Here is a 26,220-nt window from a genome sequence, read left to right as displayed (position 1 = left end):
ATAAATCTAGAAGTGCTTCCTCACAATTGTGAATAAACATTAATCAATGTGAAAGCAAATGTGTTTGCATTTCTATGGCTTGTTTTTTGGGTTTGTTTTTTTTTTAGTGAATGGCTGTACTTCATCTGAATATAGATAGGAAAGAAAAAGCAGAGGACTTGCCACCTCATTTTTATGTGTATCCTGTTTATTAAAAGAAAGAAGAGGCTGGACTCTCCCACTGAATATTAAAAACTGTAGAGTTTGGATTACAGCATTGCAGTAGAAGGTTTTTTTTTGAGAAGAACAACGTTATTTGAGGATTTTAATTAATTAAATACCATATTAATCATCATAAACATGTACTCTCTTCTGCTGTCTGCCTGAGGCTAAAGCAATATAGCAGAGTCCGTGTCTAAAGGTTAATTGCCACCTTTTCAGACTGGAAATTGAGCCATTCTCGTTTGTTTCCCCTCTGCATTTGTTCAGAATTGGACTTCTTTTAAGCAATTCATCATCTAAATTGACATGGTTTGGATCTTGCTCATGCTGTCTGGTTCTGTTTCAAGAGTGGCTAATGGAAATAAATGGCAGTCCCTTTTGGCCACTTGAACTGCGTTAAAGCACCCTGCCTGCGAGATACACTCCTCACCCTAAATACCGATCCGTGTTCTCATAAAGTCCGCCTCTCAGCTGGCATCTGAAAAACCTGAATGCAATCAGCGAAGCTCAGTACGAAGAAAGTAATTATTCTCTTGCTCCAGGAGAAATATAATGAGTTAAAGCCTTATGAGAACAATAACAGCGGTGGTTGATTTATTGAATGCCCTCTTCTTCTTGATCGGGATAGCCAGGTATGGAGGGAGAGCCACACTGCAGGCAATAACTGAAGTATCAAGCAGTCTGTTAGCGAGAGGACTCTGTTTGGTTTGTTTTTGCTGTATACATTTCTAAGCTTTCGTCCTGATCTTCTTTACGATCCTCTGAGGTGGTTCCTAACCTTTGTAATAGGACCCCACAAGAGGAGGCCTGAGGCATTGCCTCTCCTGATGTTGCTAAAACTGGATGTGTAATGTCTGCAAAACATAAAAAAGACACTTTCTAGAATCTAAAGCGGGAAAGCAGGACTTCATGCAATTTGAACACTCTTTTTTGGACCTGCTGGGGTCCCATAGCATAAATCTGGAGGTCAACTGTCAAAATATTCATTGCAATCCATCACAACTGCCAGGATATCGCGAAAACTATTATACGAGGACAGACATTGCCATTAGATGGTCTAAATAAACATGAGCTCGATAAATAGAAAAGGAGGTTAATAAGAAATTAAGGCCACTTCCAGTATCAAGCTACGTAATTACTCAGCGGATGTGAGCTATATGCACGTTCGTCCACCCTTCCTCCTTCTTCTTCTCCCTCCCTCGCTGCAAAGCCCTGCTCACATCGCCATGTGTGCTGCATGTTGACATGGAAAATATTTTAGGGTGAAATAGAAATGATTCATATATACACACGCTCTCACTGCGCTCTGTGTTTGTCTTCAAACTTCACTTTTCCCCAAATCGTGTATATAAACCATGTTTAGGAAGGGAAGATCACTCATTGCCTTATTGTCAGGACTCTGAGCTACTGGGATTCTCTGTTTCACAGCAAAGGAGCCGCTGCAGTTTTGTCCTGTTTTCCATGGAAAAAGCAACTGCATTTGGGAAAGGACGAACTTTTTCAATGGACAAAGGCTTTTGGATGTTTGTGATTGCCTGAGTACTTAGGCTTTTTGAAGAGTTATGCGCCTTTGAATCTTTTGTGGAGTCTTTCATTAATTGTTAAAATTAGAGAAAGGGGAAAGAAATATTCAGCGTTCAAGAGTTGTTATTTTTTTAATTATAAGATTGTGTTTAACTCCTGTTTGCAGCACTTGTGATCCAACCAACTGTACACTCTGGCATTTTCCACTGACCTCTAAAGAGGTCAAAAAAAAAAAAACACCAAAAGAAAAAACACAAAAAGGTTGTATCGTGACTTCCAGGCTACTGGAAAGCCATTACATTCTTTTCATCACCTGTATGCGTGTGTCCGGAGTGTGCGTGGATGTTTACACATAACAGCAAGGGGGTAATGCAGCACTGTGGCAGTGGGCATGACGACATGTCTCCAGGCTTGACGTTCTCCTCTACCGTTTACTAAACAGCCTTGATAGGACAAGACTGTTTTAGTAAATACAGAAGGCGTGCGTGTGTGTGTGTGTGTGTGTGTTTTGGGTTGAATTGGTACCAGGACAGTTGGTTGTCTTTCTCCACAGATAGGAGTCGCCAAAAGTGAAGCGGTGCATCCCATCAATTTGACGGAATAAACTTTTCCACATTCACTCGCTGCCAAAGCTCAATCCAGCACACAGGGAGGCGGCTATAATCTATAATCAGGACAGTTCTTACACACACAAATCTGTCATGCATAACAGCTCTAGTATAATCGTTCTCTGTCTGAGTTTATATTATCAACACCGACCACACTTGTAAGGGTTGCATTGCACACACACACACACACACACACACACACACACACACACACACACACACACACACACACACACACCCACCCACACACACAGTTGTGCGTTCCGTTAGTTCGACAGGTGTGTGGAGGACTTCATGTAGCAGGTGGAGACGAGGATTTATAGACATTTAATTGTATCACTGTATTGAGCAATAATTCTACTGCTTGAGGCAAGGAAGGTCCATAGCCAGGGTAGCATGTGATTGATGAATGTTGTGCTGGATATCCCTGAATCCTAGAAAAGCCATAGAGTCCTCTAATACATGTAGATTAGTTGTCAGTGCAAATACATGACAGCTTAATTTTGTGCTATACACACAGTCATTTTCTGCAGGTAAAGACTCAGATTAAAAGAAGCTTACATGGAAGTGCTGCTCTGTGTTGCTTTCATCTAAAGAAAAAATGAAAGTATAAGAGAAGAAATGCCAGGAGGTAAAAGAAAAGAAGGAAAAAGGATAATAACTGTATGTTTTGTCAAGTTAGACAAGTGTATTTGTGAAGAGTGTTAACTGCCCACAGAAAGAAAACATTCAAAAGACAAGGGGAGTCCCAAGATGCTGGGAGATATTGTGTTTTGAGTTTCAATAAAAGCAAATTGAGTTTGGTTTCAGGGAATCTGGAAGGTAAATCCCTCAAGTTTTTACCGTTTCTTACCTAGGGGAGCTCCATCTGGAGCTCCACGTTCTCCCCCTCGCGACTTGTCATCCTCATCCACGGTGTGATTAACAGTTACAAATTTGCATCAGTTTGAAACTGTCTGAGTAAAACAGCAGACGGTGATGTCTGCTGCTGTGAACCAAGTCTGCAAGACAAAAGCCCTATAATGTTTCTGTTGGCAGATACACTGAAAGAGAGCTCATGCTGGAAAGACCACGTACAAGACCTCCCCTATTCTTGATGCCACATCTTCCATCTGCTAGTCTGAACATGACATGGAGTTGAAAGAACAGACAAACTCGTCGGCTGTGTTTGGAGTGTCTAAACAATGAGGGGGGACGAGTCAGGACCATCATCTTGTCTGATATTTACTTCAAATTTAGTCTTTGTCAAAATCTTCTCATTCAGCGAGGGGAGAGTATCTGCAGGAAAGAGTTATGCTATTTGCATATGAATTTGGCAGTCGGGATTCTCTGAATGGCTTCTGCAGTTTATGGCTGACTGTGAGGCAGGACATTCCACACAGTTAAATCAGGCAGGCCAGTAAGTCAAACTAATAAAGGAGGACTTTATAATCCATCCAAGAGGAGTCTTCTCACTTTGTTTTAAAATCCGTTATGCAAATACTTCTGACTGGTTGACCTCTTACGACAAATGCACTTTGTTATTTGTGCCAGGATGCTAAATTCCACTTGATGTGGATTTGAAGCGCATGTCCTTCTCCTCGCTCGCTTTTTGTCGTTGTGTTTAGTGTAAATTTCTGTCTTGCTGCCTGTGTTTCACGGTAAATAAAAGCCTCAGGGTGACATTGATGAAAGGGTTTATATTTATTTAGATAACCTGTGCGGAGACCAACCACTGAGAGGAGAAAAGCAACACAAAAATGAATTACTTCAATCATCGTCAAACGATACAAGATGTTTATATGGCCGGTACAGACGCAGTGGATGGTGGTGTTTGAGGACAGAACGTATTCTCCGATAATGATATTAACATATGCTACCAAATACATGACTACATCTGACTTTCTATTTGTCACATTATGATTGTGAAACCTTTATAATCTACATATATTGAATATCACGCAACTCTTTACATTCCCTTTATTTATTGGTTTTTTTTTTTTTTTTTCTTGTAGGTACAAACCAATGTACCTAATTTTTCTTTTTTCCAGCACTTTATGACTGACAGTATGATAAGACAAGCATGGTTATTTGCAGACTAATCCTGTGTCTTCATCCATGCCAGGAAAGTTATTGATTTGACTAAATCTGTGCTTTTTCTTTTTTCTTCTTGTCGTTTGTTAAGCTGTTTTGAATAAGATTAAGTGCGTAATGCTGAGCTAATCTGCCAGCAATGATTTATTGGTTCAACTGAGTGACTGTGTTTAATTTAGCTGCGACTTCACTCATCAGCATCTTTACAGTTGCACCCCACCCCCACCCCCACCCCCCTCAATAAAGCATCCAGTCAGCACTATCCCTGTGTAATGGTGTGACAAAGAGGGATTTAAGTGTTGAGTGTAGGGAAGAACAGCATGGGAATGTGGAATTTCAACGTTGAGGAGAATCAGTTAACTATCCATCACACAAAGATCAGGTTTCACAGACATGCAGGTTCCACGCTACTGGTCATCGCTTTTTCTGACAGGACAGTTTTCTGTCAGTTGGTACTTATTGTTTCGTCTCACTTTGTCGTTCTCGTGCTTTAATTTATTTATTTGTTTATTTTCTGTCGTGTTTGCATGTGTTTAGAGGTGGGGGTGTCCTCCAAGCAGTCATTATTCATTCGTCTCCATAGATATATTTTAAAAAAACAGATAATGCACCTGTAACTCTAAAACCGTTTATTCATATCAAAAACACAATGTATACAGCTTATACCATTCATTATGAAATCATTTTCTATATTAAAATTGTACCAGCAAACCAACAATCATGTACAACATTACTCAGCACAAAGAAATATTTACAGAGTACATTGACCACTTTTGTCACACATAACATTGCAAGTTGAGTTTTTTTTAAGTTTTAACACTCCCAAAAAGAAGAAAAAAAAGAATTCTTGTAATTTTTTTTCTTGTTTATTCTTTCACACACAGTATGTAGACGAAGATGTAATTCAAGCACTCCTCTAAATGTGCTGCCTGAGCGATGTGTGGGTGATACCATCAGAGAATCACCGATAGCAGAGTGGAATGGCCTGATGTCAGCAGATCAGATCTGGGAACAGTTAATAATGACTCAGATCTGATAGAGGTTAGTGTTAGTTAGAATAATAGCTGACTGAGGATCTGATAGTGACAGTGGCTGTGGTTTCAGGTAGAGGCAGTCGTCGTCCGCTGCAGCTGATTCAGCTGTTTCTGTGGGAATCAAAGCCTTTCTACTCTGCTGTCACACGCTGCAGTGATCTCAACTGTCTCTGTCAGCCCCAAACATACTTTGTACTGGCTTCACACAATAGAGCCTCTCATAAAGTAAAGTAAGCAGACAGATGAAATTTCCCATGAAAAGTCTTTCTAAATACGACTTCTCCTCCAATAATGTCTTGTTTATTAAACCTCTGTGCCCTCCCGATGGTAGATGATTCCTGTCGAGCTCAGTGTGGGGTAGAAGTGCCCAGTGGAACTGTTGTATTGACTGAGGATGGGGCTGGTGTAACCGAGGGAAGAGTTGGTGGGTGAAGACGAGAGCACAGGGGGAGCTGGAACTTGGGGTACCCACTCTGGGCCACTTGAGTTGGGGGAGTAGCTGCTAAAGCTTCCTGGTTGTGTGGGTCTATGAGGCCCATCTAAGGAAAGATTGAGCTGCAGTGGCCTGTTTAACCCATCGCCTCCCACCTCACTTGTCCCTCCGGCAGAGACTCCAGACATCTCAGACAAGAAGCTGCTCAGGCACGGTGTGGGTCCCGACAAGGACGGAGAGGGGATCCGGTCCGCTGTGGGGGAGATGTTGAGGGCAGGGTTGCCAGAGTGTTTGGGGCTACCCCTCTCACTGTCACCGGACTCTGGAGTCCCAGCACTGGCATCACTGCCGGAGAGGGAATCAGACTTCCTTTTCCTCTTGCGGCGAAAGTTTCCATTGTCGAACATTTTCTCACAGTTTGGATCAAGGGTCCAGTAGTTGCCCTTACCTATAACATCAGACAGAAAAATTGTTTTTTTTAGTCTAAAATTAATATAAACACTGGGTTGTTTGAGAAAAACAAAATGAGTAAAGAATGATTTGAAAATCTTACCTGGATCATCTTCATCTCTTGGAACTTTTTTGAAGCAGTCATTGAGTGAGAGGTTGTGCCTGATGGAGTTCTGCCAGCCCGCTTTACTCTTGTTGTAGAAGGGGAAGTTATCAGCGACATATTGGTAAATCTGACTCAGGGTCAGTCTCCTGTCGGGTGCTCCATGGATTGCCATGGCAATGAGAGCAGAGTAGGAGTAAGGAGGCCTCACCAACTTCATCAAGTCTTCTTGAGAGGGGAGAGAGAACCAATTCAGTTCACCTCCTGGACCCCCGGCTCCGGCTGGACCGAGGTAAGGCCTCTGCATGCCATAGTGCTGAGGGACAAAGGGAGGGCCCGGATTACCGGGTGGACCGGTAGTAGTCAGATACGGCGATGTGTTGATCCCGGAGCTGTTGAACCACAGGTACGGATTCGTTGAAGGGGTGGTGTAGTCGCTCAGGTCGTAGGAGGTTGGCGTGTTGCGCTGAGGACTCGGCAGCGAGGGAGGAGGGTAGTAACAGTCACCGTACATGCTGAGCTCAGGGGGCTCCTGGCCGAGGCTCGGGAACTGCGGGCCACACCGAGGAGGCGACTGGCCCTGGGCCTCAAATGAAGACATTGTCAGGTTTTGTCTCACCTCACCTCTTGCTCTCTTCTCAACCGTTCCACCTGGTTGTTCTTCTCAGTTAAGATTCTTTTTCTTGAATCTTCTCAGTGCCTGAAACTTTTTTCTCTTGTCCAGTCTATTGTCTGTTTGTGGATCTTCAGCTCATCCACAGGCTTGTCTGTAAGCTTCCAAGAGATAGGCCACTCCTCTACACTATTCTGTTGTCTGTTTGCCCTTCATTTATGTCAAGAGGTCACCTGTGATGCCTGCTTTATCTTTTTTCCCTGGATACACCCACCTTTAATTTGATTGGTTGTTTTCTCAGGTGAGTATCTGGTGTCACAGTTTTTTTTTTCCTGCTGTCAGCTAGTTCATTCCCCTCAGGGTTTTTGTTCACTCTCAATTAAAGAATTTTCCATTCCAAGTGTCCATCCAGCATTAATTGATTTCAGCCATAAGTGATATATGTTGATGATTGTAATCAGATTCTATGTGATATGTTTCTGAAAGAAAAAAAAAGGTTTTTGCGAGAGACATTTTCAATACACACTTCTTTCTTTTTTTTTGTTTAAGCAATTTGAATGTAGTTAGGATATAACTAACAATAATATAGCACAAACTCAGCACATGTAGACATTCAATTTAAAAATAAAGCAAATAATTGAATTGGCAACATTGCACAGGTACTTTTAATGATAACTAAACTAAAAATGAGCATAGGGATAATTAAGATAAATGTTTGAAAAAAAAAAAAAACAACCCAAAACTTCACAGTGATTGTGCTGTTTTCAAATGGTATTCAAATTAAGTCTGTTTCTGGAGGGTACTCACGGTAACCTTTTTTTCTCTCATATATGGAAGGGATGACAAAGACTCACACAATTTTCACTTAAGTAAAAGCCCAAGACAGATAGGCATATTGGTTTTGCTCCTTCTTGAAATGGGGATCATTAAAAGCATAAGAGTTTGATGCTTCAAACTTTAGAAAAGGTTGCCTCATAGTCTGCAATACAGGTCTTTAAATCAAACTTCTGCTGTTATAAATCAATAGGTTGGTTCAGTTTCAGACACTATTAGTTCTTATAAACTTCTTCTCTTGTACAGTATGTCTTTGACGTTATTTCTCACATTTTGATGTTTTTCTCATGCGTAAAATGCTTGTGATTATATATATATATATATATATATATATATATATATATATATATATATATATAAAATAATATAAAATATAAAAAATTTTCTAGTATTGATATTGCTAAAAATTTTATGGTGAATATTACACCAACACAATTATTTTCGTGAAATTTTAGTTTAATAAGATAAATACAACAAAATCAAACGCAGTGACGTCATTCAACACGTTGCGCATGCCTGGTATTTCTCAATATATCGCGAGATTCCACTTTCCGAGCGTATACGTTTTCCTCAAGGTGAGTTTATCTCGAAAGTTTCTCATATTTTGTGTTTTTAAATATCTCACGGTAATCCATGCTTCCGTCATGAATTCAAACTGCTTCACTCGGGACGCTGTGTTCGCTCTCTTCACGTTGAATTGAGAGAAAGAATCGTGTAAGAAGAAGCTAGCATGCCAGCGTCGTTTTCTAGTTCCAAACCATCGCGAGGATCGTCAAATGAATATATTGATTAAATCGTGCAGGTAAAAACTGGAGCGTGTGATTAGTTAGGATTAGTTTATCGGCTGAGACTCCTCTGTGTTAGGTGAACAGGTGGTTTAAATCTCGTCGCGATGCCCGACTTGTCCCCCGCTGAGCTCCCGCGGAGCCCCGACGTCGACACGACGGAGCTGACCCTGGATTTGGAGCGCGTGACGGAGAGCGTCGAGGACATGTCAGGTGCGTGTGTCACCGCGCGGCGGTGTCTGTTAAGTTCTGAGGACTGTGTTGGCCGTGCTGATGGCCGCGGTGTCCCTCCACAGTGCAGCTGACCTGGATGGCCTACGACATGGTGGCCCTGCGGGCCAGTCCCGAGCTGGGAGCCGCCATGGAGGCGCTGCTGGCCGCGTACGAGAGATGCAAAGCCGCCGTCTGCGGAGGCTCGCCCCCGGAGCCCGGCGTGGACAACAATCCCGGGCCTGCTGCGCCAACCGTGGCAGGAAAGTGACGATTGTCAGAGATTCCAAGCCTCCAGTGCCGCACTGAGATTACCAGCCGTTAAATTGGATTGTAATTGTTTTGTGTTCTCGTCAATACTGCGGCAGCTCTGTTCCCTGTTGTGTTTATTACTGTTTGACTGTCAAGTGTTGTGATTTGTTCGAGAGGTATTAAATAAACTAATTGAAAGTGAAAGGAAAATGAGATTTTTGTTATTATTATTATTACTTATAAACCTATTACATTGATGCCATTTTTCCTTGGATTATAACAACACTGACAACTTAAAATTGTGTAGTACTTTCCATATAGAGAGAGAGAGAGAGAGAGAAAAAGTTGACATTAACCGTTTTTGATTGTCTGGAATAATTTCTCAGATGGAAAACTCTGACAAGGGAGCAGAACAAGCGGCTGCGGTTTGCACCGATCTGGATAACATCCTGAGAGGGCTGGACTCCTTGTCTAACTGCATGGATCAGCTTGCACGTATGGGTGACTGTTTATCTCCATCCACTCACTTTGCACCCTCACAAGTGTCAAATAGCATCAATTCCAGTAGCCAAAAAAAAAAACCCCAACGTTGATGATCGATTTGCAAATATGCAAAGCGCATGATGAAATTGAGATCCTAGATGTGAAATGCGATAAGTGAAAGCGGGTGATTATACACCGGCTTAGCCTTGCTTGTGGATGTCACCGGTCCAGAGTTACATGATGCCACACGATGTCTGTCAGATTGCAGCTCTGCTGATGGGCAGATAGGAGCAACTGAAGGATTTCACACACATAGTTGTCCTTCGAGTCGACTGACGTGAGGCTTGATGTCGCAACCTTTCTCTTTTTTTTTTCTTTTTTTTTGCCATGGGGGACAGTTGTGGGCAAAGTTTGTCAGAATAATCTCCCTACTTGTCTTAGTTTTGACAATCTCTTCTTTTGAACGCTGTAACACCTGGTAGTTTGAGGTCTGTTGAATACTGTGACACCTGATCTCTTGTCTTGTCTGTAGCATGCAAAGAAATGCCTGTGAACAGGAAACGGATTTGTATGTTTATGTAACTATAACTTACTTTGAAAGATGAAGTGTCCCTCCTAGTATAATGGTAAAGCATAAGGTAAAGGCATCATTTCGTGTTACAAGGTTGTTTTTACTTTTCTTCCTTAATTGTCTGAAGGTTTCCAGCTGCCAGTTGCCTGTTTTGCATTTTTGTGGATATTCCTTTGACATTTAATGTGCATACTGATGTCCTTGTGGCTCTTGGAGAAACGTACCTTTCACCTCCATAGTAAAACACAAGACCTGCTTGAGCTTAACAATAGAAAATGGGAAAGAAGATACAAGTACACTTTTTTTTTTTTTTTTTTGTTAGGCTGCGTTAGCCTGAAGTGTAATAATAGTTGATGTGAACCGGAGGCTGTTGTGAAACAAGATTGTTTTCTGTCTGCAGTGCAAACCCATCTGAAACTATGTGATCTGATTGTTTGTGTCGGCCACCCCGACAAGCTGGAGTTTCTCAAATTCCAAGAGGCATTGACGCCGCAGCATCCTGCAGTTTGACCTGAGACAGAGGTATGAAGAATGGAGGTAATGCAGTGCGTCTGGAAGACACCGTTCAGGACAACACACAAACCGGCAGGCGACTAAAAATACAAGTGAAAGTAGCCAGAAGAAGGGTTGCATAACAACGACCTTTTGAGGGAGGGAACAATTGTGGCATTTGTTTTTAGGTTTCTTCAAAAATATTCTGAACACACCACATCCAAATTAGCATATAAAGAAAAGACCCAAACGCTGACATCAAGCCCGGTGCTGTGATCTGGTCAGAGTCCCGCGGGGGGGCTGCAGACAACACAGGATGCGCCTCAGAAGTCTGGTCTGTGGCAGCAACGGGGTGTGTGTGAGAGAGAGAGAGGTAATCATCTCCGTCACCCCGGGGAAACTCCTATAGTACAACAGCGCACACACACACACACACACACACACACACACACACACACACACACACACACACACACAAAGATGACAGGGACCTAATGACGCAGCACAAGTCAGCATCAAACATTGCCCGGGGCGTGCTGCAAGATGTGAACTTTTTAGTTTACTGCAAGGGAGCACACTGATCTCTTTCCTTTCAACATCACAGATCATGGACTTGTCATTTGTTCACCCTACTTTTTTGTTTTTATTGAATTTGCAAGCCTTCTCGTGATTTAGCAATTATGAAGGTGTAAGGGTGCTCAACTGAGCCCTCAGTGCTGTCCCTCACCGAACATTCATACATTTGTAACCCTGTGAAGTTTAAGTTCCCTTTCCTTTTGTGTGTTTGTGTGTATCTACTCCAGTTGGAGAAGGATGAGGGTTGAGAGGATGCGAGATGCAGCAGCTGACCTTCAGAGCGTCTTCTGCCTGGTGTCTGGTCAGCTTTTCTCCATACCAACGTGAATTCAAATCCTGGATGCACCGTGTTAGAGGAATGGCAGTCAATAACTTGATTTGTGCTTATTTTGGGAGATGTGTTGTTTCAAATTGCATAAGACAACTCTAGTTGATCAGCATCTGTGGTAAAAAGCAGTTCCTCGACTTCTCGTGTCGGCATCCCTGTTGTGTTCCTTGTACAACATCGCCATCTGCTGTCTGTTGTCTGAAAGTGCTCCCAGTGTGGAATTAAACTGAGGTTCTGCTCTTGTGTGGCCTGCTGTTAAAGTATTTCTCAGGGTTTCTTTTTGCCTATTCACTGTTTTGCATTTATTTCCGAGGATCTGTTGGACCTGTGGGCATTATAAGAAGGCAAATATGTTTACTTGCCCTGAGAGGGGAATGATTCATACCACAGAATTAAGAGCAGTACTCCCTACCAAGAGCTCGGTGCACATGTTGTTCTGAACGCCTCTGTTTAAACACATTTGTCTGTTTAGGGAGTCTTGTGAGTGGCTTTCTCACAGATGAACCATAACACTGCCCTCTGCTGGACAAGATCTGTATTGTGGAAAAATTATATATAAGGCTTTATCAACGCTATATATATATAACGCATTGAAACATTACTTAATACAAAGTGCCTACTTTATGTGGAATATTCTGTCTGATGTTGGTCATCTTATCTTATTTTGATGGCTTCTTGTTTCCCACTTGAATTGGCTGCCAGGCACGAGGAAAATATTTAACTGAATAGTTACATCGTCTATCTTACAGGCAAGCGTTACATGTCTTCATTCTCAAATTGTGTGCTTGTTGACATTCACTGACACATTCCATCCCAGGCCAGGCCCTCTTCTACAAATAGTTAATATATATAACATTTTGAGAAGATCCAAATAATCTGGTGTGAATAAATTTCAGAAAGAAAACAGTGGTGGTGTGACAAGAGGGACAAAGTGATGTTGTCTTGACCTTCTTTAGCACATCTCTGCACAGCAAAAGAAGGGTTATTTTATTCACTTAGTAATGTATGGAGAAGAAGCTGTTAGAATAAATATTTCCTTACTTAAATGAGTTTTTCTGCTCTCTCTGGTTGGTTTCACAGTGGAGCTTGATAATTATTCCATGAAGGTGTAATTCCAGTCAGAACCCAGCTCAGCCTGTGGATTGATGTCAGATTTACTGCTCTGATTCATAAAGTATGCACAAAAAGGACACTTTTCTTTGGTCAATTATTTCATAGTTGTAACTATAATTCTTGCTTACTCATCATGTGCTGTAGAAAAGCTTGACACTGATTGGTCACATGCCTTTGTGTTATGTGTAGCATAGCTGCTGGAAACTCCAGATACTGATCATAAGGTGTCTTGATTGACTTCTCTGAAGACCGCAATAAAGCAGGCTGAAATTCTGCAAGCGCTGGCACCACAGTCGGGGAGCAAATTGCCCTCCAAGATGGGGATTATCTCCAGAACTTTGGAATGGAGCTGATTATACAGCCTGCCAGCCGTCCTGGAATCAGCCCCATGAATGATTTAGGGATCAGCTATTCCAGCTGTGTGAGGTTAAAGATGGCCATCATGAGGAAGAAGTGACAGGCTGCTGTCGCAATATACATTAGGTTTCTTCCATATCCTGCTGAAACTGCTATTTATCAAATACATTTATTGTTAAATCCACCAAACAAGAATGAACTTTAATAACGCACTTTGTCATTCACAGAGATAATAAGGCATTTTATTAATGGACGGAACCCACATGCTCAGCTCTGCTGCTCATCCCATAGATGCATGCTTCTTATAGAATTTATAAAGGTAATACATGGACTTTCCGATGATATATAAGATTTTCTCACATTAAGCATCGTTACAACAAAGAAATGGGCTTTTAAATATGATTTTCTTCGATGAGATGCACAGTTTAGTACAACCAATGGTGCATTGCGACGATGAACTTATGTCCACAAAAAACATTGTGCTACAGAAGTACATTAAGAAATACAGAGGTCATAATCCATCACATTCTTCATGGTATGAAACTATACGATAAGAAAGTCTGATCGATCGGTTCAAGATCACTAAATACCAAATACAGAAAACTTTAGGTAGGCAGGTTATTTTGTGTTTGGAGTGACATGAAAGTGCTGATGTCTTCATGCTTTCCTCAACGTTAAGTGTCATCAGAAAATGTATCCATTGAATAGTTGTAATAAATTGTAAATAGACTAATTCTCAATGGGTAATTAAGAATTAATGGCAAGCTTTTTTTTTTCCATGAAAGGTATCAGATAACATTTCACAGGTATATTATTGCTGCCACTTACTGTATGTTTACATATGCTTAAAAGAAAATATATAAATAAAGTAAACGATAACATGGCTTTGTATGTTGGGTCAGGTTTGTGTTCCAGTTGGTCTAAAGTGTGACTACTCTGGCATCTCACACCCAGGTGACAGAGGGAGGGCATCTGGAGAAAAGGGTGATCAATCATGCTCAGCACCCCCAAGCCCGTCTGGGTGAATACATGAGTTTCCCCAGGGGGTCTTTGTGGGAGGTCACATCTCAACTCTCCTGTATGTCCGTCGCTGTTCTGATTAACCCGCCCTCCTATTCAGTAAAAGACAAGACTGCCACAGTGGATGATTCATAAAATGGATTGTCATAGTAAAGCAATGCACAGGAAAGCGTCCGGTCTTTGGATGTTTTTTTTTTACAGTCTCTGTATTCTTTGAAAGTTACTGTTCTGTGTAAAACTTTCCCTAGTTTAATAAATCGATCACAAAACTGTGGATTATAACCAGATGGAAGTTTTGCTCTCTTTTAGAGCGCGGCTACAAAACGACATCATATGGGACCAATATGGAAGCAGGCGTGTGCTCAGTGGAGGCCAGGAATTAAGGGCGGATCACTGAGGGCTTCCAGTAGGGCAAAACCTTTATTAACTCTCAGCAGGACAGCATGGGAAATACAGGACATCCCCAGAAGTGAGCTGACAAATGGAAGGAATGGTTGGCTGGTGGGAGTCATTTTGGCTTCTTGAGGGAAAACAAATTGGTACCAATAATAATTACATCTTATAACAAGACTGAGCCATCAGAGTCTTATATTCAAGAACAGTGCGACTTCCTTTCAGTTGTGCAGCTTATTTTAGTAATGATACAGATCAGTTACAGAAGTATTCTTGCTTTAAGGTGTAAAGCAAAGCTGTCTTTAACATTCATTGTAAGTCTATGCAGCAGTCCCATCAATTGTAGCAGAGGCTAACTTTGTCCTATAAATGAACTTTGACAAATTATTATATGACACTATAAATTGGATAGTGTCATAAAAGGTATTTAACTGTATTTTATAACTTCCATATTGTAGCATGATTCTTTCTCATTAACAGTGGTTGGTAAATAACACACAAAGATAAATATACATTTCAGCTTTACGTTCATAATAATTCAAAAGCATCTCTTGTCTTGTCAGTGCACCGGTGTACCTGCTTTGACCTTAAAAATACAAAACTATCCAGTATAATATCATATACTGTGCACATAAACAAGTGCACATAATGTGTGTTTTAAACATACAGGTTCTGAATATGTTTACATGTCGAATGCAGGAAGTAAGATTCATTTGGAGGATTTATTTTGGCAATTACAGGAGTACTTTTTACATGCTACCTATGAGAACTTCATCACATTCTGAGAAAATCAGGGTTGCATTGTGCTGGAGCTGATGCCAACTAACTATGGGCGAGGGCACCCTGGACAGGTCACAAACAAAGGTAGACACACACACAGGCAATTTAGCTCCAATTAACTTTAACCCTTGCATGTTTGTGGACTGTAGGAGGAAACATGCAAACCCCATTGTGTGCAGAGTCGATATCAGGCCAGAAATTGTGAAATATATTGGATTGTGTCCATTTTAATCTTGCTCAAGAAAAACAAAAGTGAAAAATCTGAAACGTTATATAGGATGAAGTCTTATGAATTCTGCAGGACATTCACAATGTCATTCTTTTCCATTTTATTTTATTTTAACAATCTTGGAATTTCCATCAATAGCACAATTTAGATGTTTATATATGTTTTTTGTTGTTTTTAGTTCATTAGATATACACTTTATGAAGCATAAATGAATAAGATAACTTGGTTTAGTTGATCTATAGTATAATGATAGTCTTCTTGTAACTTCCTAACTTATCTGTCCTACATGTAAAGATGGTGAAACAGTCCTGGAACCACCCCTCCCTCCTCTGCTGGACTCCTACCCCCTCTGCCTCGTCCCCTCCAGGCCAGGACCCCCTGCAGGAGGTAATATCCATGCCATCAGTCATTCGGCTGAGACAGTGGCAGATTTATGACACGTCCAGCTGGGTGCAGGATTTTTGGGAGATCCAGGGGGTGGAGAAGAAGGAAGTGAATGAATGGCTCCTTCAGACGGAAGATATATACCAGTGGGTGGAGTCGGGGCTCCTCTCAGACCTAATTACTTGCAAATTATAAGATTAGAACGTAACTCGCTCCCAGGGCGGAATGTGAGTCACGCTTATTTATAACCTGTGTAATGGTTGAACCCCAGTGTGACCCACTTGCTGAGAAAAGAGCCGGTCTACATGTCTGTCAAGGCGTTTCCTCTCACTCTTTGATGTATTGTCATACCGTTGCATTGCCCCTGGGCCGTGTCACAAACTGAAATAGCCATCCGTGGCCCGGGTTATTAAGCCGAATACCTTCTAAATTATGAAGGCGCAAAGAGCTCCGCTTGCTTGTCTATGCTCTTTGAATGGAGTCAATCCACATTGACATCAAAGTGATAGTGGATCCACGGCGGATCATCACCTCGGTGAAGTGTGAGCTTCACCATGTTGCCCCTTGTAATCCCCCCCAATAAGTGTATTGGCTTCATTCTTATTCTAATGTGTATGCTGTCATGGAATCGAGTGGCACTGCGATTAAGTTAAATGGAGGTAATTGCATTATGATGAAAACAAAACTGGCACAGTGAAGTTCACACACATTTTATTGGAGAAGCAAAAAAAAAAAAGGCAACAGATTTATAAATACGCATTTAGAACTTGACACAAAGACATGGAGACGAACGGAAAAGTCCAAAGAAACAGATGACGGGTGCATCGAAAGTCATTTATCGCCGTTTAGGCCCCCGACGTCTCCCCGCGGAGCCAGACGCTTCCCCTCCCTCCCTCCTGGCGCACACGTGTTTGACCACGACCCGGGAGCAGTCCTCGCAGTTCACCTTGCAGCACCACTGGAACTTGCAGTTGCAGCTGCTCACGATCTCCGTGCGCCTCTCCTCCACCCGCAGGCCGCACTCGTGACACAGCCTGCGGCAGCTGCGCCTCTCCCACTGCGTGCGGCCCTCTCCCTGCTGCAGACACTCCCGGCCCTCGGTGCCGTGCAGCCCCAGGCTGCTGTTCCTCCGGCAGTAGTCTGGAGACTCGTCCAGGAAGACGAGGTCCGTCCGCGCGATGCCGGAGAACGCGTCCCGGATGGCGCCTCGGTTGTCCGCGCTGTTCCCCGCCTTCGCCGGCTTCTTGTCAGCCTCCAGCTTCTGTGCCTGACTGTGTTTGATCTTTAAGTAGTTCCCGATGTCTCTGAAGTCGGACAGTTGTGACCAGCAGGTTTGGACCGTGCAGCTCTCCGACATGCCGTGGCACCTGCAAATGCGCCTCATCGTTTCCTTCACAGCCTGTCGTCCGAAAAGCACGAACATGTATTTCGATGACGACAATGAGTTTAAGTGTGCTTGGAAAAAACAAACAAATACCAGAAGTCACTCACCAGCCGTCCAGCTGCATTGTTGTGAAGGTTGACTGCAGCCCTGGAGTCCTGGCCTGTCTCCTGCGCGTCCACGTACTGCTTGGAAATTCTCTCCCCGAAGTCCACGTTGTCACTGCAGCCTCCCCACAACCACCCACGGCCACCTACACACAACATCAAACCACACACTCAATTATTTCAAAATAACTGTCTCGATGCAGAAAGCCTTTGTTGTTGTCTCACAGTGACCCTCACCGAATTTCCCGTTCTTTGAGACATCGCAGCCACAGTTGTCCAGCTCTCCCAGAGTGCAGTTCCTCGTGAGTGTGTACATGACTCCCGCTGCACTGATGGCACGGATGAATGACGTCTCTTTGGTGGCTAAACGGGGGAATTAAACACATTACAGATTCTGCCTGCACCAGGAAATTTGTGTGATAATCATGTGATGTCGATCAAAATGTGAAAGAACAAGTTTAGGCAATTTAATCTTATGACGCATTTCAATTTAGAAATTGATGGGGGCGAAAATTGTCCCATAAATATGGACTAGTTTAGCTCAAAGTAACTTGACTTGTTCATATGAAAGATGTTTGTTGAAAAGTGGAGTTAAAGTCACAAAAGCACGACCAACCTCTCCTCAGGGCCCTCAGCTGGGTTGCGCTGTCGGGACAGTTCCATCTGTCCCACGCAAACTGATATTTGCACTCCTCGATGCCACTCCGAGTGCCAACCTCCACGCTTTTTGCATAGGTGAAGTAGGCCTGTAAAAGAAGCGATGATATATTTTTGCATGCACAACTTGCAGAGTTATCAACAACTATTTCAGTGTAATCAAAAATGATGACATTAATTCTTTCAAATTCACCTTGGGTCCCGTCATAAGGAAGTTACTCGCAATCCTGAGGAGAGGAATAAAGCAGCTGGATTAATTTATTTTGCATCGTCTCGCGAGTGGCAAATGAGTCAGTTTAATCTTACCAAGCTTGTCCCGGGTATATTGTGCACAGAAGTGCAAGGGGGCAAATAAAAGATGGCATCATTTCCAGCTATCCTATAAAGATCTCGGTATTTTTGACCTGGCACGGAGCGACTTCTCACTTTAATTGAACGTGGAAGAGATGTTACTCTTATTCTTTGTCCTCGAGGCCAGATGATGCTGATTGGGCGAGTGGTTGAGGAAACGCCTCATATGCACACTTCAAAGAAAGGCATCAGGCCGCACTGTTTTCATTTTTAAAGTTCCTATAACACGAGGCCACCAATATACAAATAAAAAAAAAACCGAGGCGATAGTGCAAGTATTATATATATTATACAAAAATATTTATTCGTGAATATTCTCAAAATAAATATCAAAAATAAACACATTTCAGACATTGCAGAACACAATCCATCTATCTCCTAAATTCCCTAATGTTAAGAAACACTTTTGCCCTCAACAGATATGTTGGAATGAATTCAATCAGTAAAATAAAGTGCATTAAGATGCATCAGATGACATGCTGGTAAAAAAAATTATAATAAAAATGAATTAACATTCATGCAAATCATACCAATTGCTATTTCAGTTCATTATGATAAAGCCAGTGGCAAGTGATGCCGTGTTCAGTTATGCAGCAAATCCTTTTCTGTGCGCATTGTTCCTGCGCCTGGCTTTCTGTTTTCTCAAACTGTCTCTTCGCACACAGTAATATTTAGTCACCACTTGTGTGCATTTTTCGCACTTGACCGTGCAGCACCAGTGAAATTTGCAGTTGCAGGTGCTGACAACGTCAATGCGCTTCTCAGCCACTCTGAGGCCGCACTCGTAGCACAACCTGCGGCAGCTCTTCCTGTCCCTCTGGGGCATGTTCTTGTTCCCTTTCAAACACTCTCGCCCCTCCGTGCCCTGCACCCCCAGGCTTTGGTTCTTCAAACAGTAATTTGGTGAGTCCTCCAGGTAAACGAGCTCCGTGCGGGCAATACTCCGGAAGGTGTGCGCGATGCCTCCTCTGTTGACGGCGCTGTTCCCCGCTCTCGCTGGTTTCTTGTCCATCTCCAGTTTGTTTGCTTGATCATACTTCATCTTCAGGTAGTTGCCCACCTCTCGAAATTCGGCCAGCTGCATCCAGCAGCTCTGGATGCTGCAGCTCCCAGACACTCCGTGACACTTACAGGCTCTCCTCATAGTAGCTTTGATTGCCTGGCAAAAGAGTGAATGTGATATAAACTTTACGCACATGCGCAAAATACGCGTAAATACGCCAAGTCGCTACATGTTTGTTGCTTCACTTACTTAGGCTATCATTGACTTCATTGTGAAAAATGATGGATGACAAACAATAACGACTAATATTCTAATGTATAAATCATAACCTACCAGTCTGCCCGCTTCGTTGTTATGTAGGTTGACTGCTGCGCGCGAGTCGTGCCCACCCTCAAGCGCATCCACAAACTGTTTGGAGATCTTCTCTCCGAACGCCACATTGTCACTGCAGCCTCCCCATATCCATCCTCTGCCACCTAGTAACCATGGAGGTCAGATTATTGCATTGTATGTAAAAAGACCATGTTCTGTTCTGAAAATAGATGACTGCAGTGTGAATGCGCACCCATCTGTCCAATTCTGGAATCATCGCAGCCGCAGTTGTCAAAGTCCCCCATTGTACAGTTTTTGGTGAGAATGTACATAACTCCCGCGGCGCTGATGGCATGGACAAAAGACGTTTCCTTTGTAGCTACGACAAAGAAGCAAAATAAAATTGTGTTAAGTTGATCTTGTTTTCTTTTACTGCGTAATGGCTGTTTCAAAAAATGCACGTAAAAGGCGCTTTGGGCAAAGTTTAACTGCACCACATCACTACGCAGTTCATATCTTAGCAGCCATAAATATGATATTGAAGTATGTGGATGTTCTTACAGTTCTTACCACGTCGAAGGCCGCTGTGTGTTGATAGCTGGAGTGTGCTCTCTGGACAGTTCCACTTCTCCAAAGCGAACTGGTGTTTGCACTCCTGTATACCTCTCTGTGCGCCCACTCGCACGCTGCTGGCATAGGTCAAAAAAGCCTTGAAACAGAAAGTAAATAGAACTGTGATATACAATGTTAAAATGAACTCTTGACAGATTTTTGGTATTTTAATATGGTCACGGATTTGATATCAACTCCAATGAAATCCGTTTTACGCACTTTCCCTCTAATTGTATTTACCTTCGGTCCAGTCATGAGGAAATTGTTTACCGTCCTAATAAAAGAAAATAAGAAAGCAATGTTACTCCAAGATCATGCCAGTGATGACACACTCATATTGCACATTAGCATTGAAAAGTGTTTAGCATATGAGCAATATACCAAGAAGATGCCAGTGAAAACAAACAGCAAGTGGACAGAGCCACGACGGCGAGGCGATTCTGTAGTTCCATAACTCCTGAGTCCAAGCGGAGTAGTCCAGATGTGGATAATCTCTGAGATGAGAGGGCAACTGTTTTGCTGCCCCTCTCCACCCTGGCGATATTTATACGTCCTGGCTCCCGCGAATGACAGATTTGCGCTGCAGGTAACGGTTCACTGTGAAAATGCGTCAAGAGGACATTGATTGCTGCGTCCCAGAGACAAATAGGTGCCGTCGGTGCATAAGTGCACTTCAAAGAAGTGACGCAGACAGTTTAACAGCCCCTCATTCATTCACCTGTCGTTCCCAGGCTTCAATCCTTATATACTTTTCCCACGAAGGGAATCAGAATTAAATCGACTCGACCAGAACTGACTGGTGAATGAAAGCCACCCATCCGTCCTGTAAACAATCAATCTGTTGAATTTAAATCGATTTTTGTTGAATGTGTAAACATCTACACATAAGGACATAACATGTATTGTTGCTGGGGAAGCTCACTGAAGTCACTGTGTAGCATCAATAATCACACACATCTTAGTTCCTGTTATATTAAAATTGCAGTGGTTTATTAATGTGGGCTTTCAGTATGGAATTTAATGTTCCCTCCTTAATAGACATTAAGCTTATATGTAAACTGTTAACCGCTGTGATACATCAATGAATGCCAGCCTGAGACTTTTGTTGTGATGTTGAAGCGTTTGGGAAATGGCACCAGTGTCCCAGGGGGGGCGGCACAGCGCAGCTACAAAACTTTAAAGCTTTTCAGGGGTGACGGTATATAGTCATGTAAATACTGCCTCACACATCGGCGAAATTGGCATCGTCGTGATAATAGGATAATAGTTGTTTCCCTGGGAAACAACTCGGTGTGAAAACAGTCTGGAATTTACAAGCGCATAAACACATCGGGAGCTTTAACGTTTTAACCATTAAATTGCAGTTTAGTTTGGTCACTCCTTTTTGTCACATATTTGGCTCGGATTTTAAAACCGAACGTAAAACTGCATTAAATGGACACTCCTCACTTCCCCCGGGGATGATCTCGTGATCCCTAATGTATCCCAGATGTAAAGCGCACTCATCGCGCCAGTTTTGATCATCTTCACGCACTTTTTTTTTTTTTTCCTAATTTGAAGGATCTACTCAACGTTAATTTCTTGTCAAGCATCATCTAAATCCACTCACAATCTCTTAAAGCCACAATTTACTCAGCGCAGCTGGACAATGGACTGAGATATGATGGAGAGGTGTAGGTGTGGATAATCCACACTAATTAGATATCAGCTGCTCATTTTCCACCCTGAACGAAACTTGGAGCGCTCAGCACCAACTTGTCAATAGCAGCTGCGGCGTGATTAGAATCAACCTGAGTGGGACTGTCCATCATTTGTGTTCAGGTTAAGGATTTCTTCTAATTTAATTGTATTATTTAATTTTAGTTTTTGTTTTTTTTACGATCTTGATGAGTAAACAACAGCCAGTGATTATCTAAAGATGGCTGCAGGAGATAGCTGGAAGGGAAGACTCAATGAAAATCCACTTAATGCATGTATAAGAAGTGTCAGTGTGGCTGGACTGGATGTATTCGCATTGTACTGTACTTGTCTTTGTGCATGCTTAAACACAGTCTGCGTGCATATGGGGGACATATCAATGCCCGGAGATAAAAAAAAAAACAACCAAAAAACCCTTCTCGTTAATGTAATTGCTGCACATTTCAGTCCTATTAGGCAGTCTGGACACCACTGGTGGATGAGCTGCAGTGCAAGGTGAGAGAAATGGTGCAATGACGGCTGAGGAGGTGTCAGGTCTGTTAGACTGCAGGAAAGGTGGCAGGACTAGTGACGCCAGGCTGCAACAGCAGCCAGCAGGACACTATAACCATTATGCGAGTGTTATTTCTGCCCTTTGCTCTTTACATAAATAAGTGATTACGATTCACGGTGCTATGCAAAAAAAAAAAAAAAAAATCTAAATCGTGACATAATGCCCCAAATTCCTATCCTGGCATAGGCTCTCAAAATCAGTTTAATTAGTTGAGTTTTATTGCACTTTTTATTTTCATTTTGACGTTTTCAATAAAAACGTTTTTGTGATTAGATTGACCAAGCATCCGATAGAGGAGTGTTTCCTTTAGAACTTAAATCATGACTTTGCTGTTTTAACTGATTTCTACATAATGATGTAAAAGTTCATTGTTTGATTTTAAAATGTTAAACTAAGTAAATAAAAACTCCCATCCATACCATGGGACGGCGTTTTAATGAGCTCAACAGTTATTTGAGCTCATTTTCATTTGTTAAGCACAGTAATAGAGTTGAGAATGTGGTATAGTGGCCTGCACTCTTGCCTCACAGCAAGAATATCTTCAATTCAAGCTCACTTTTTGGTCTTCCTCTGTGATTTTCCAGCTCATGAGGTGAACTGTGATTCTGAATGATCAATATGTCTAAACTGTGAATGTGTGTGACTGTCTGGCTCTTTTTCTTTGCCCTGGGGAACTGCTCAGGTAGGATCAGCCTCATTCCTCAATTACAAAACCGTATAGAAAACGGATGGATAGATACTAGCCAGTATTACAATTTAAGATGGTGAAACTGTGAGATTTTGACACATAACCTATTTTGTAATCTAAAGAAACAACTGAAAATCATTTAAAAACTTTTCCAATATACATATTAAAGCTTATTCTCAAATTCGGATGAAATTCTGAAATATCGGCTCATTTACATATCATGAATAGTACGACTTTAGGCATCGACAGGTTGGATATACTTGAGCGTGTATTTGACTTTATTTGTGTGCTTGTTGTAAAGCCGTGCTCTCTAAACAATGAGTGTATTGTATGTATGTGTTTGTGAATGCGATTGTCTGCATGAACAAGACAGCAAAAATGCTCAGGACGGACCGGTTCCATGTCTTCATATTTATTTCATAAAGAAAAGTAAAAAGTTTATTAAGAAAACATCCCACATGATTAGACTTGGATCACCCTCCGTGCCTGTAGACAAGCCACCACCTCCCCTTTAGCCTGGATGCTTGCCTATCTCTCTGTGCTACGTCACTATACCACTCCCCAGTTTGGCAATATTGGAGACATGCTAGCTGTGGGCTAACAGTGCAAGACAGGCACCCAGGCTGGCATTTTCAAAGTGGTAAGAGAACCCCCCCCCCCCCCCCCCCCCCACCCCCCACCCCCCAATGTGAGGATGCCATATACCCTTATAGCACCCCAGGAGGCTCAAGAGCTCCCCATTCTGAAGACAATGTTAACAGATTGAAATACTGTGATAATCAAAAGAAAGTGCTTTTTGCTGTGGCATCCCAGCTTCTTTTCTTCATGTGCTTCAAGTCAAGGTGTGGCGTCGCCTTTCCTCTCCTGTTCAATGGCTGAAAGGAGAAGAAAAAGAGACAGAGAGAGAGAAAAAAGAGCACGTTCGGTGAACAGGGGAGAAGAAGATCCTTTATGATTGCTGATGTTGCAGCTATTTGTTTTTGTTGCCCTGTTTGCTGAGTGTGGGCTTTTTTTTTTTTTCTGGCAGTGCTTGGAAGAGATGATGAGTAGGTACTGACAGAATGACAATGCTGCATGTGGATGAAGGCTTTGCGGCCTCGGCGTTGCTCAGAAACACACACGCACGCACGCACGCACACACACACACATTCATGACTTAGTAACACTCACTCTCTTTGGTGGGCAGAGGGTTTTTCTCTTTTGTCTCCGTCTTCTTCAGCTTTGTCTTGTCGAAACGGGCGATTTCAGTCATGTCAGGCTTGTCAGACATTTTGGCTGTGAAGTACAGGATAAGGCACCTGAACGCACAGCTTTTGACCTTTCCTGTCAAGCATTATACCGATAAAGCAGCGTGACATAATCAGCCGCCAGGGATTCCTAGTAAAAATCATTGAGGGGATATGGAAGGTCATCATGAACAACTATTAAAAATCCAATGGTCTGATCATTTGAATACCTGCAATGTAAATGACTGCACAAAAAGGGAGTGGCTACAACATGTGCAGCTCACACAGCGACCACATGGACGCCTGTGAGTGGTGGTTGCCTCCCACACATGCTCCATCTTGATATGCACTTCTCTAAAATGTCTATCTAGCGAACACGCACATTTCTATCAAGCTGTCTGTCTTTCCCTTTGTCTCCGCTTTTCCCCTCTCAGAAGCTCGAGTCTTTGTTCTCACCCTCCGCGTCCTTGCTCTCCCTCCCTCTTCCCCTCTCTCTCTCTCTCTCTCTCTCTCTCTCTCTCTCGCCCTCGCTCTGCATCCACCCCTGCAGCCTCGTGGATGTAGGCAATGCTCCACAGGCTCCACTGCAGTCATTTTCCCAACCGAACCTCAGGCCTGACTAATGTTTCTTGCACAGTCTAGCCCAGTCACGCCTGTTTGAGCCACCGCTCCGCCAGACACCTCTGTAGAGGTTTGACAAGCCCCCATCAAAGCCTGCAGCCAGTCATTTGCAAACCGGGCTTTTGTGAAATTGTCCTCACTGATGTGAATTTAAATGAGGCCTAATAGTCAGTTTGACAAAGCAACAGACACACTAAGCACATGGCCAGGATGAGACAATCTCTCTAATTTGAAACAGAACACTGAATCTCTTTGTGATCACCCTTATTCAGGAGATTATCCCCCTTTGACGAGAACTGTCACTGACCACTGACCACGGCAGCCATAATGCAATCATCTCCAATTACTGAATAGATCATAATAATTAGGGATTTGCTGTATTGTTTCTTTAACATCATCATCATCAACCTCATCACCCCCACACCCCCTCCCCTTTTCAGCCATCAGCATCCAGCTGTCTGCCTGCCCAGCCACACCCCAGTCCTTTGTTTGAATCCAGCTAAAACACAACCTTGAAGGGAAGTGTGTACGCACAGAAACAAAGAACACACTGAAGGAGAACAGAGCTTCTCTTACCGATGTTCCTCACAGACGTGGGATAAAAATCCACCGGTGGAGAAATAGAGAGAGCAGCGAGGAATAGAGGCAGAGATGGAGGAAGCTGAGTGAATCTTCCGGTGTGTACGCGCCTGCCTACATCCAGGGCGTGGGTATAAGAGGGAGGGAGGGTAGAGAGAGAGAGCGAGAGAGAGAGAGAGAGAGAGAGTGTGACTGAGCATGGTCAGCCTTTCCTTTATGTCATCAATATTAATGTTGCTGAGGGGAAAGAAAAGAGAAAAGCCACTCCTTATGGGAAACAGCTGGTCTGTGCGAGATGATCTCAGATCGATTGTGATAAATTATTTGTGTAATACATTATGTGTCTTATAGATTTATCTTATGCTGTGTTTTGCTGAGTATGCCCACGACACACTGCATCAGATGCTGGAAGGAGGATTTTATCTACCTGTACAGCTGATAGTTATATGCTCCATCAATGCCAAAACTATCCTTCTCCACTTTTAGAATAAACATTAGATTAAAACTATAAGGATTATAATGCATTGGCCATCATAGTCTTTATGGAAAAGAGTCATCTTATGTGAACTAGTACCATATGCCTTTT

General features: G+C 42.6%; 5 protein-coding genes across 6 annotated transcripts; 1 reads left to right on the top strand and 4 right to left on the bottom strand.

The window, feature by feature from the left end:
- Nucleotides 1–4,922: 4,922 nt before the first annotated feature.
- foxi3b (forkhead box I3b) lies at nt 4,923–7,262 on the bottom strand. Of its 2 annotated transcripts, XM_080466006.1 has the most exons (3): nt 6,638–7,262; nt 6,427–6,514; nt 5,022–6,321 (listed from the first exon to the last, which is right to left on the bottom strand). In XM_080466006.1, exons 1-3 carry the CDS (start codon nt 7,025–7,027, stop codon nt 5,744–5,746), a joined length of 1,056 nt encoding a protein of 351 aa, XP_080322132.1. In that variant the 5' UTR covers nt 7,028–7,262; the 3' UTR covers nt 5,022–5,743. The 2 variants fall into 2 exon arrangements, with proteins under 2 accessions (XP_080322131.1, XP_080322132.1); XM_080466005.1 differs by having other exon boundaries at nt 4,923–6,321; nt 6,427–7,262.
- A 1,492-nt stretch (nt 7,263–8,754) lies between these two features.
- syce3 (synaptonemal complex central element protein 3) lies at nt 8,755–9,139 on the top strand (the record flags this gene model as incomplete). Its single annotated transcript, XM_080466173.1, has 2 exons — nt 8,755–8,871; nt 8,955–9,139. The coding sequence occupies exons 1-2, from the start codon at nt 8,766–8,768 to the stop codon at nt 9,137–9,139; spliced, it is 291 nt and encodes a 96-aa protein (XP_080322299.1). The 5' UTR covers nt 8,755–8,765.
- Nucleotides 9,140–16,681: 7,542 nt separating this feature from the next.
- LOC308111310 (protein Wnt-8-like) lies at nt 16,682–18,356 on the bottom strand (the record flags this gene model as incomplete). The annotated part of the gene is made up of 6 exons (XM_080466172.1): nt 16,682–17,245; nt 17,338–17,480; nt 17,572–17,697; nt 17,951–18,080; nt 18,185–18,218; nt 18,298–18,356. The coding sequence occupies 6 exons, from the start codon at nt 18,354–18,356 to the stop codon at nt 16,682–16,684; spliced, it is 1,056 nt and encodes a 351-aa protein (XP_080322298.1).
- Nucleotides 18,357–18,928: 572 nt separating this feature from the next.
- LOC308111309 (protein Wnt-8a-like) lies at nt 18,929–22,308 on the bottom strand (the record flags this gene model as incomplete). The annotated part of the gene is made up of 6 exons (XM_080466171.1): nt 18,929–19,501; nt 19,679–19,821; nt 19,911–20,036; nt 20,228–20,366; nt 20,510–20,543; nt 22,295–22,308. The coding sequence occupies 6 exons, from the start codon at nt 22,306–22,308 to the stop codon at nt 18,929–18,931; spliced, it is 1,029 nt and encodes a 342-aa protein (XP_080322297.1).
- A 1,296-nt stretch (nt 22,309–23,604) lies between these two features.
- tmsb2 (thymosin beta 2) lies at nt 23,605–25,736 on the bottom strand. Its single transcript, XM_080465241.1, has 3 exons — nt 25,632–25,736; nt 24,379–24,483; nt 23,605–24,083 (listed from the first exon to the last, which is right to left on the bottom strand). Exons 2-3 carry the CDS (start codon nt 24,476–24,478, stop codon nt 24,046–24,048), a joined length of 138 nt encoding a protein of 45 aa, XP_080321367.1. The 5' UTR covers nt 24,479–24,483; nt 25,632–25,736; the 3' UTR covers nt 23,605–24,045.
- Nucleotides 25,737–26,220: the final 484 nt, after the last annotated feature.

This window comes from Lipophrys pholis (assembly GCF_963383615.2).
Source record: "Lipophrys pholis genome assembly, chromosome: 6".
Taxonomy (NCBI): domain Eukaryota; kingdom Metazoa; phylum Chordata; class Actinopteri; order Blenniiformes; family Blenniidae; genus Lipophrys; species Lipophrys pholis.
This window is presented reverse-complemented; position numbering and strand designations above follow the sequence as displayed.

Excerpts from the sequence above, each read along its gene's own strand:
- foxi3b (XM_080466005.1), bottom strand. The coding sequence starts at position 7,027 with ATGTCTTCATTTGAGGCCCAGGGCCAGTCGCCTCCTCGGTGTGGCCCG. Across the intron at positions 6,322-6,426 it reads AAGAGATGAAGATGATCCAG|GTAAGGGCAACTACTGGACC; the intron begins GTAAGATTTTCA and ends CTGATGTTATAG.
- tmsb2 (XM_080465241.1), bottom strand. The coding sequence starts at position 24,478 with ATGTCTGACAAGCCTGACATGACTGAAATCGCCCGTTTCGACAAGACA. Across the intron at positions 24,084-24,378 it reads CCCTCTGCCCACCAAAGAGA|CCATTGAACAGGAGAGGAAA; the intron begins GTGAGTGTTACT and ends TTCTCCTTTCAG.